Source organism: Mus pahari, chromosome 9 (assembly GCF_900095145.1).
Source record: "Mus pahari chromosome 9, PAHARI_EIJ_v1.1, whole genome shotgun sequence".
NCBI lineage: Eukaryota > Metazoa > Chordata > Mammalia > Rodentia > Muridae > Mus > Mus pahari.
This window is the reverse complement of record NC_034598.1, coordinates 40,284,365-40,295,762: the sequence shown is the minus strand read 5'-3', so window position 1 is coordinate 40,295,762 and position 11,398 is coordinate 40,284,365. Positions and strand designations below refer to the sequence as shown.

Below are 11,398 nucleotides of genomic sequence, written 5' to 3'. Positions count from 1 at the left end.
ATATGCAAGTACACTGTAGCTGTTCTCAGACACTCCAGAAGAGGGCGCCAGATCTTGTTAAGGATGGTTGTGAGCCACCATGTGGTTGCTGGGATTAGAACTCTGTACCTTTGGAAGAGCAGTCGGGTGCTCTTACCCGCTAAGCCATCTCACCAGCCCGAGGCTGTTTTTGATCCCAGTTGTAAACACTGATTTTTATCCCAGTTGTAAATACTGCCTGGTCCCTTTTGTGTATGCATTTCTGTTTTGTGTAAAGAGTCATTTTTGCATCAGGTAACCTCAATGTACTTGACTGATGTGTCACCTAACTTCCTTATTTTCTTCTGTATTATAAGTCTGATGCTTGCTTTGAGAAATTACATTCAGATATAGCTCACTCTCTGTGTCAGTGTCTGTTTGTCACTTTTTGCCGACTTTTTGCTCACCTGAATACTGGGACCCTGATTCTCCTGCTGGTTGAGGGGCAGACTGAGTCCAGTCCACGGCAGGGGACCAAGGTGTGATTCCCAGTACCCATAGAATGGCTCGAAACTCTTTGTGCCTTCAGTTTCAGGAGAGCCAGTGTCTCCGTTTGACCTTTGACCTCTGAAGGCACAAGGCATGAATGTGATCATGTATATACGTGTAACAAAATACTCATACACATAAAAATAAAATTAAAGCCAGGCAGTGGTGGTGCATGCCTTTAATCCCAGCACTTGGGAGGCAGAGGCAGGCAAATCTCTGAGTTCAAGGCCAGCCTGGTCTACAGAGTGAGTTCCAGGACAGCCAGGGCTATACAGAGAAACCCTGTCTTGAAAAATCCAAACAAAACAAAACAAAAAACAAAACAAAAAATAAACAAAAAATAAAAATAAATAAAAAATAAAAAAATAAATTAAATTTAAAAAGGTATAGTTTCTGACTTAAAGGGATTCCTGCTGGATATTATAATAATCTGAAAAGAAGAAGAAGAAGAAGAAGAAGAAGAAGAAGAAGAAGAAGAAGAAGAAGAAGAAGAAGAAGAAAAAGAAGAAGAAGAAAAAGAAGAAGAAGAAGAAGAAGAAGAAGAAGAAGAAGAAGAAGAAGAAGAAGAAGAAGAAGAAGAAGAAGAAGAAAAAGAAGAAGAAGAGGAGGAGGAGGAGGAGGAGGAGGAGGAGGAGCAGCAGCAGCAGCAGCAGCAGCAGCTGGATAGGAGCTAAAAGTACTTCCTGTTCTTCCAGAGTACCACCGTTCAGTTACCAGCACCCACATGGCTACTCACAACCCTCCATATCTCCAGACCTGGTGGCCTTTTCTGACCTCCTTGGGCACCAGGCACACAAGTGGCGTCCATACTTACATGACTGTAAACTTTCATACACACAAAATATTTCTTTAAAGAAAAAGAAAAAAAAAACAAACCCAAACAAACAAAATGTAAATATAAATAAATATAAAGCATAATAAAACAGGGCAATCCTCCAGGAGTCAATAGTAACACTCCGGCGTGTAAGGGTCTGGGAAAGGGGATCATGGTTAAAGCACATCATTAATTAGTAATGACAAAATTGTAAATTTGAGAATTCACTTTTGTTTTGTCTCTTTCTTCAGTCACATTGGACTCCACCCCGCTTGTGGAGTCTGCCAGCAAGAAGACATTACCAGATGCTCAATCCTGGACCAGTGCCCCAAGTCAAGATAAGCCTCTTTTTTATGACTTTTATATTATAAGCCTCTTCTTTATGACTTTTATATTATAAGCCTCTTCTTTATGACTTTCATATTATAAGCCTCTTCTTTATGACTTTTATATTATAAGCCTCTTCTTTATGACTTAGCCAGAAACAACTTGTAATTTGTTATCATGTGTTTCTTAAGCTGTATTTCAAACATAAATTCAACATGCATACCTTTAAAAAAAAGAGTTGGTTTTTTTGTTTGTTTTTGAGACTGAGAATTAGGGCCTTAATGTACAGGGGGATGAATGCTTTAGCCCTAAACTACATTCCTAGACATAAACAGCAACTGTAAGTCCACGGGAATGGAAGAAAAAAGAAATCAAGATAGAAGCAGGAAGTAATACAAGGAGAAACAAATAGACCAGTCAATATAATCACCAGCCAAGGGTGTGGCTCAGATCCAGCTTCTGCCTACCTTGCTCAAAGCCCAAGCACTTAGCTGCCAACACTAAAAGGGAAACCAGCAAAGCCAAATGTCGCTTTGTTATAAGGTCCACTGGTTCAGTCCCATCAAGGCAGATCAGGAACAAAGATTCGTTACAGGCCCCTGTAAACATCCAAAAGATGCTACGCAGAGTCTTGCTATGTGAACCAGGCTAGTTTCAAACTCAGAATCATTCCAAGTGCTGGGTTTGTAGGTAGATGTCTGGCACCATGCCTAGAAAGGGTATCATGTTTAAGACAAACAAACAAACAAAAAAGCTGTGTGTGGATACATGTGACCGTGTGAATAAACTGGACACGTGACAGTGTGAATAAACTGGACACGTTTCTTGAAAAGAAAGGGTTTACTAGCTTCTTGTAATTCACACAAAGAAATAGAAACTTGGGTTGGTGAGGCGGTTCAGTGGGAAAAGGTGCTTGCTGCCAAGCCTGGTGATTTAAGTGCCTTTTCCAAACCACATGATGAAACAAGAAAACTAACTCTGTCTCTCTCTCTCTCTCTCTCTCTCTCTCTCTCTCTCTCTCTCTCTCTCTCTCTCTCTCTCTCTCTCTCTCTCTCTCTCCCTCTCTCTCTCTCCCTCCCTCCCTCCCTCCCTCTCTTCTTCCCTCCTTCTCTCTCTCCCCCTCTTCCTGTCTCTCTCCCTCTCCCTCCCCTTCCCCCTCCTCCCTCAATAAATAGATAAATAAATAAATAAATAAGTGTAAATATTTAAAACATAGAGACTTGGTAGCTACTACAGAAACAGCAGCTACTGTTTAAAGGTTTCACATTCATATACACAAAGCCCTCAAGCATAGGGGGATGTCAGCTTTCTGCTACTGTAACAAATACTGAAATAATCAACTCTTATAAAGAAAAGGGTCATTTTGATTCACGGCCCAGGAGTTGTCCGTGGGCTAGTGTGTCTGTGGCTCTGTGTTTGGTAGCACAGAATCAATCTCCCAGAGGGTGAAAAAAAAAAAAGAAAATGGAGAAACAGGGGTCCCCCAGTCCTCTTCTTTGCCCCAGAACTCACAAGGCCCCCCAGTCTGCCTGCCTCTTAAAGTTCCGCCACTTCCCAAATGTGCCAAGTGGAGAGCTCACCCTTAACATAACCCTGAGAAGACCTGTGAGATCCAAATTCGTGCAGAAGGCTTAGCCAGTAAATTCTTCTTAATATGTAAAGGTGGAGCAGCCCATTTTAAAACAACACAAAATAAGCCTCTACCTTCCAGGGGGGTGGAGAGAGAGAGAGAGACAGAGAGACAGAGAGACAGAGAGACAGAGAGACAGAGAGACAGAGAGACAGAGAGACAGAGAGATTGCACCTTTGCGGTGCGTAGTATCATCTGTAAGCGACCTAGAATCACACCTGGGCGACTGGCACATGTGTGAAGGGATTCTCTTGATTAGGTTAGTTGCGGTGTGATCCACCTGCTGTGGTTTGATGGGTTCTGGAGAGGGACCCTGGACTGTATGGAAAGGAGAAATAAACCGAGCTTTTGTTTTCCTTGTCTTCTCTCTCTCTCTCTCTCTCTCTCTCTCTCTCTCTCTCTCTCTCTCTCTCTCTCTGTGTGTGTGTGTGTGTGTGTGTGTGTGTTTTTGCGACAGGGTTTCTCTGTGTAGCCCTAGCTGTCCTGGTCCTGGATCTCTCTCTCTCTCTCTCTCTCTCTCTCTCTCTCTCTCTCTCTCTCTCTCTCTCTCTCCACCAGGCTGGTCTCAAACTCAGAGATCCGCCTGCCTCTGCCTCCCGAGTGCAGGGATTAAAGGCGTGGCCACCACTGTCTACCTTGTTTGCTGTCTTGATGGTGGATGCGACTGTTCCTTCACGCACCAGTTGCCTTGACTTTTATACCATGATGAACTGAATCTTGAACTGTGAGTCAGAATAAAGTTGTTGTCGTCGGGGTATTTTAGCACAGCGATGGGAAAAGAAAACACAGCTTCCAGGTTCTTTATGGGATCAACATGAATCTGATATCAAATATGATAAAAGTGTGGCTCGCGGGTGCAGCGTGTGCCTGGTGTGCACAAGGGCCCTGGAGTGAATCCACATGCAGAACCAAACCTAAGGTGATGAGGTATTGTAACAAAGGAAAATCACAGAGATTGCTGATCATCAAGACAAAAATTAGTAAGTCCAATTGTGATCGCCTATGATATAAAAAGTCATATTGAGTCCCTATTAAGCAGGGTTCATACTAGGAATACAAAGGAGGCTTAAGACTCGCTGCATGTTAAAGGGAGAGAGATAACAAGACAGAAAACACATCTAATGGACAACCTAATAAAACATGGCAGCAAGAGGGTAGGGAATCGCTCCATGCTGCTAGGCATGATGGCTCCCAACCGTCATCACCCTGGGGATGACTAAGCCAAGGGAATTGTCCTGATCAACACAAAACTGAGAGCCCGGAGAGAGAGAGTTTCACAGAACAGAAACTTCACATAAACAATGATCCTGCCTAACCATGCAACATAGTCACAGATCTGTTTGTATTTCCTTCCACAAAGGCAGGGCTGTGTCCCGCTTGGTTACATTGTGTCCCTAGGTCATGACAGAGTATAGTTGTTCCTCATTTTACCCTGATGGAAATGTAACCGGGAACCTCATGTATGTTAGGCAAGTTCTGTACCAGTAAGCAGGCGCCTACCCCTCCCATTTTTTAAAAAGATTTATTTATTTATTTTATGTATATGAGTATACACTGTAGCTGTACAGATGGTTGTGAGCCTTCATCTGATTGTTGGGAACTGCTCCAGCCAACCCCATTCCGCTCTGGTTGGCCCTTCTTGTTTCCGCCCAAAGATTTATTTATTATTACAAATAAGTACACTGTAGCTGTCTTCAGACCCACCAGAGGGCATCAGATGTCATTACGGGTAGTTGTGAGCCACCATGTGGTTGCTGGGATTTGAACTCAGGACCTTCAGAAAAGCAGTCAGTGCTCTTACCTGCCTGCTGAGCCATCTTACCAGCCCCCCTCCCATTTTTAATCTATGACAAACATATTAGATGTTGCAGGGCCCATGACTTAGCCACATGTATCCCCAACCCCACAGCCACAGGCATAAGCCAGGAGCCTGGGTCTATAATAGCCCTGCTATAGTAGGGCTATATTCCTACTAGCTAGTTGTAAGAGGCGAGGCAGGTGACTCAGCTTCCAGGACCTGGCTTCCCTCACTTGGGAAATGTGATCAGTCTGGGTCAGCAGAAGACTGAAACATTCCCCACGCACTTGTACCCAAGGAACCGACAGGCTGCTCTGGTGTCACCACTACAGCCTGGACAGGCTCACTCAGCCGTGTGTGTTCACACAGGCATTTGCTTACGTGTGTGCCATCCCTAGGTGGAAAGAGCTTTTCATCCTGAGCCCCAGTGGTCGGAGAAGGTGGACACTTCCTGTTGAGCTGGCCAGGAATACGGAGAACAAGGAAGGTCTCAGATCAAGTTTCAGGCTGAGAGGAAGAAAGAGGAGAAACCGAAGCCCAAGTCCTGGAAGATGGGGACCAGGAGACACACCCTAATCTTCCCTTGGGTCCTGAGATCTTGGCCTATGTCCAGATGAACCCAGGCAAATGACTGTCCTCAGAGCTACTGAAGGAACACGTCCAGTGTGTGAGGTGAATTCACCTGTGTGTTCTCAGCCGTCCCATGAAGGAGGTGGCAGCCTAAAATCCATGTCACAGAGAGGAACCTGAGGCCCGCATGGTGCCATAGAGCTTGGCTTGTGCTATTGCTCTCCTCTGAACTAAGAGTGTAACCCTCGGATGCCAGGTGGGCATGAAGCAGCAGGCGACACTCAGCCTTTGGGGTTCAATTGTCACCCCAACTTGTAGCCCAGTGTCAGTCCAGACGGCAGCCCTCCAGAAACCTATTCGCCAGAACCCCAAAGCAGCCTTACCTTCTGTGATTTCGGTAAATAAAGGTGTGGCCATTAAGTACCTAGGGTTGGACACACTGGCGTTCGAGGGGAGAGGTGAGGGACTTTAGAAAGACTGACTCTTCCACAGCCTTCCCATCCCAGCAAGAACAGCAGTAGCAATGGTAGGGGAGAATACCAGTAGCACCAAGACTTCCCGTGGTGACGCTGGCCAGGTTCTTTCCCTGGGCAGACATCCTAAGTCGAATGGAAAGCTCTTGGCCAGGAGACATACAACGGCACCTTCCTGAAGGCCTAGCCTGGCTGTGGTCACTGACCATTCTTTCACAGTAAGTAGCCGGATCCATAGGTGCCCTCCCACCCTTGACTTCTTAAAACAAGAACAGGAAGCAAGGAGAGTTTAACAAAACACTGTGGGGGAACCCACATCCGCTTTCCACCAGGGGAAGCTTGAGAGTTTAGAGTGCAGACTCTTAGTACCGACCACAGCCTGGCCCTCGTGCAGACCAACCCTCGCTGTTCAGAGAGCCTCCTCACAGGTAGTAGAAGCACACCCCTTTGTTATGGAGGCTGCTCTTCTGGCTGGCTTTCTGTGGGGCCTGAGCGTGCACACATACCCCACCTCAGTTACAACTTTGCATTCTGGGAGGATTAAACGGAGACAGAGCAACGGTTGGTCTTAACTCTTGCATCCCTTGGGAACGCCATGTGACGTAGAAAGGACTGATCTGGGCTGCTATTCCCATCGACTTCCAAGTTAAATGTAGACGTGAATCCGCCAGGAAGTCTGGGAACTCAGAGGCCTGGGTTAGCAGGGTTGGGGGCTACTGTGAGCGAGAGGGGTGGAAGAGAATGGGTAGACAGATGGAATAAGGGAGGAGAGAAGGAAGGCAGGATAAACAGAAGGAAGGACAGAAGGAAGGAAGGAAGAAAGGAAGGAAGGAAGGAAGGAAGGAAGGAAGGAAGGAAGGAAGGACAGAGGGAAAGACAGACAGAAGGAAGGAAGGACAGACAGCAGGAAGGACAGACAGAAGGAAGGGTGGAAGGAAAGACAGACAGAAAGAAGGATGGACGGAAGGAAGGAAGGAAGGAAGGAAGAATAGACGAACAAGGAAACTTTCGGGATAGCATTTGAAATGTAAATAAAGAAAATAATAATAATAATAAAAAAATTAATTAAAAAAAAAGAATATCAAAAAAAAAAAAAAAGAATAGACGAACAGACAGACAGAAGGTGAATTCAATAACAGTCCAAAAAAAGCATGCTAGTATAGTATTTTGCGCCAGGACCACCACTCTGCCTGTTGCAGGACCCAGCCTTGGGTTTACAAAGCACTTGAACCCTGACAGTGGGCTACCAGGCAGACATTCTGGGAAGGAGACCCAGATGACTGGACAGAAGGAGAGACTTGCCCAGGTTTCAGGGCCCCAGTGTGAGGCAGGGGACCAGGAGTGACTTCTTGCCTCAGGATAGTCCTGTGGCAGCATGGTGGGTAGCAGAGGCTTCCCATGGGCTGGGTTTCCTGGAAGGTTGCCCAGGTTTCTGAAAAAGATCCAGTCTTGGTCAGGACCAGCAGGGTCAAAGTCACAGGTCTCGTTCAGTCTGCCTTTCCAACCAGCACTCTGTAGCTGATCTTCTTCAACAATAGGCTCACACTATCTTTGCAATGCTGTCCCAAGTCCCTGTCTTCCCTATGGACACACATCCACCATTCTATGCAAGGGCCCTGGGACTGCTGTAGGAAGCCAAACCCCACATGGCCCTTACCCCACCACAAGCACAGCCGGCACTCATGTGTCCCTCTTCACACCCCATCACAGTTATACAGTCTCCAGGCGCAGCCAGCTAGCTGCCAAGGGCCACTGAGCTCACACCCACTTCTTACTCACCGTCCAATATCTGAGCAGATCTCGGAGTCAGCCGCTACCGCAGCACGCGAGAAGGCACTGGGACTGCAAGAGGCTTGACGAGGAGAAAGGACCACAGCCAGAACAACGATAACCAGACCCAGACCTACACCCAGCAGGACCAGGCAGATCGTGGCCCTGTGGCCCCATGCCATGACTCAGTGGTCCAGGGAGAGAGAGGGAGGCAGCTGGACACACAGGGCAGTGGACAGAGAGAGAGGGACAAACTGACTGAAGGGTCAAGACAGACAGCCACACAGGCCAGACAACTGGACAGAAAGGATAACAGACAGCCTTACAGATAGGTGACCAGGCAGGTTACAAAGGAGCAACAGGAAGCCAGCCAGCCTGGGTTTATGGATAGACAGACAACAGGCTGTGGTCAAGCTGCTGCTACACTCTCCTCCAGAGGCAGAACTAGCCACGGGTCTGAACTTCCAGTTTTTAGCTCCCAAGGCTCAACCCTGGAGGCAGGCCAGGCATCTACAAGGATTTTTTTTTTTTTTTTTTTTTTTAATTGAGAAGAGCCAGCTGCCGCGGTTAACTCTTTCACCGCCGGCGGATCCCATGGCCTGCCCTGCTGCCCCAGCACCACCCAGAGACTCCTCGATCCCAGTGCCACTGGGAATGTGAATGCTCTGCTTACTGCACCCAGGGGAACTGGAACATGGGACTCAGGGAACCTCTCTCACTGTTTTTCCTGCCTCCCAACTGCTCAGGGTCAGGGTGTCTCTTGCAGGGTGAAACTCCACCCCCCAGCCTCCACTCTCAACTGGTTCCACCCGGGAAGCCTCTCAATCTAATCACCCAGCTGGTACAGAGATGGGGCTGAAAGTGGACCGTGGTAGCCACTCAGGGCCGTTTTATTTTATTTCATTTTTTTTAATTTTAATTTTTAAAGAAATAAATCTTTTAAAATACTTTTGAAATATTTATTTATTTAAAGTATGCTGTAGCTGTCTTAAGACACACCAGAAGAGGGCATCAGATCTCGTTACAGATGGTTGCGAGCCACCAGGTGGTTGCTGGGATTTAAACTCAGGACCTCATGAAGAGCAGTCAGTGCTCTTAACTCTTGAGCCATCTCTCCAGCCTCATCAGGACCATTTTATTACAGCCTGGCACACCCTCCCGCATACATCTGAGCATGGGGTGGGAAGGGGGTGAGCAGGCAGGCCAGATATCCAATGCCCCGATACCCAGTGCTGCTGAATCATCCACTGGGACATAGTGACCCAGAAACTCAACCTTAGACCTCTAAAGGGTGAGGCTGTCCTGCCCAGGTGCCCTCCCTTTTTCTGCAGCTCAGAGCCCCTCTGGCTGACCTGCTAGGTCCAGAAGTACTCAGGGCTATTCCTGTGCTGGTGAGCCTCCTCCTCTGGGGGACCTGGCTTGGGTCCTGTCTTTCTGTGGTCTCAGGATGTTCCAGTGGGAAGCAGCTGGAGGAGTGAGGACCCACCAATGTGCTCTTGTGATCAGACTTAATAGCTGTGAAGGGCAGAAGAGCCCTGATCTGAACTCTTGGTTTCAGTGCCTTCCCATCATCCCTCACTCTCTTTCCACTGAGCATGCCCCACCCCCATCTTTATACCCCTGGCTTGGCACTACCAAAAAAAAAAAAAAAAAAGAAAGAAAGAAAGAAAGAAAGAAAGAAAGAAAGAAAAGAAAAAGAAAGAAAGAAAATAAAAAATAAAAAATAAAAATAAATGTGGCCCAGAGAGGGAATGCCCGCGCTGGTCACCCATCCTGTTAAGTGTCACGCCCAGAGTCCCGGCTCAGCCTGGGCCAGGGAGGCTGTTTCCCCATAAGCCTGTTCCCACATCTTCCTAGAGGGAGGGGGGAGTGTCTGTGGGAGTCTTCCCCATCCCCGCTGTCCCCAACACTACAATGTCATTGCTCAACCAGAAACCGAAGCACATTCTTGAATGTAGGCCAGCCCACCCACCGGTCACAGTCCCCTAAGGCCAAAGCAGTGTGGGGGAGCAAGCAGACGCAAGGGTAGGTTATCTTCCCCTCCCTGTCCCTGGCTGGGACATGCTGGTCAGGCACAGCCCAGAGTTCAGAGGCGGCTCTGCAGATTCTCAAGACTTGCTATCATACTGGACTTGGCTGGGGAGGTGTCTCCAAAGGCCCTTACCCAGGAAGTAACATGAAAAGGACATGAGAAAGGGGACGGTCACTCAAGTCCCCAGGTCTCCAAAGAAGCTCTGGGCTACACGCAGTGGGTCTGGGAGAGCGCGGTACAGTTCAAGCACCCTGGGTCCATGGAAATCTCCGGCCAGTCCCCTGGGGCATGAAACACTGACATACCATACCTCAGTATATTGGCCTAGGGAATCCTGCTTTCTCCCCTTCAAATATGGATTGAGGAATGACTGACACACACACACACACACACACACACACACACACACACACCTTCAGCCCAGCTTCTGTCTTCCCCAAGGAGCCCCAGAGATAGAGCTCAGACATGGAGCACACCTACAGGAAGACCCTGCTTTCCCGTGGGCAGGTTGGAAGCACCAGGACTGTCTAGCCTCCTGGAACCCTCCTCCAGCCACTGGGCCCCTTCCTTCAGGGACCCCAACTTGTGCTCACTTCGAGGGTCAATATTTAGTTCTTAGGCTGTGACTACTCCCGTGGCTCACTTCTACATTGTCTCTAAGTGTCTCTTTACCTCGTGGTCACAGCTGTGAGTTGACACAGCACAAGGGGCTGCCCTTAAAGAGTGTGTTGGCTAGATTTATATTAACTTGACACAAACTAGAGTCATCAGAGAGGGAGCCTCAACTGAGAAAACACCTCCCTGAGATCCAGCTGTGGGCAAGCCTGCAGGACAGTTTTTAAACTACTGATTGATGGAGGAGGGTCTAGCCTATTGTGGATGGCACCATCCCTGGGCTTAAGGTCCTGGATTCTATAAGAAAGAAGACTGAGCAAGCCATGAGGAGCAAGCCACACTCTTCCATAGCCCCTGTATCAGCTCCTGGCTCCAGGTTCCTGGCCTGTTTGAGTGCCTGCCCTGACTTCCTTTGACGGTCAACTGTGATGTTGAAGTGTAAGCCAAATAAATAAGCCCTTTCCTCCCCAAGCTGCTTTGGTTATGGTGTTTCATCGCAGCAACAGAAACCCTAACTAAGACCTTGGGTCTTAGGGATGTATCTAATGGTGCTCTTTGGGGCTCATCCATTTTGAGCTGTGTTCCCCTCGTGGATCTGATGTTTTTTTCTATAGCTGGCGGACCTGCTGTCTTTTGAGAACTGGGCCTCTTGCAAGACAAGCTTGGCTTTCACTCTGGGTTGTGCTTGGAAAGTGACCTCAAGTATGGCCTTAGCCAAATTGCCTTGTTTTTGTCTCTAATCTACTCTCCTTCAGTTTTACCCACTAAGTGCGGGCCAATGAGAGCCCACATGTGTCCTGGAAGCATTCTCCACCCACGGCTACGTGGCTGCTTTGTCCCAGTTAACGGCAAGGTCGGGGCG

At 47.8% G+C, this 11,398-nt stretch overlaps 1 protein-coding gene across 1 annotated transcript in view; it reads right to left on the bottom strand.

Annotated features, from left to right (window-relative positions):
- Ggt5 (gamma-glutamyltransferase 5) overlaps positions 1–8,323 on the bottom strand; it is a 29,223-nt gene extending 20,900 nt beyond the window's left edge. The window contains exon 1 of the mRNA XM_021205667.2: positions 7,899–8,323. Coding sequence (XP_021061326.1) covers positions 7,899–8,071 — 173 coding nt within the window. The 5' untranslated portion in view covers positions 8,072–8,323. The remainder of the gene's footprint in view (positions 1–7,898) is intronic.
- Between the last annotated feature and the right edge of the window lie 3,075 nt (positions 8,324–11,398).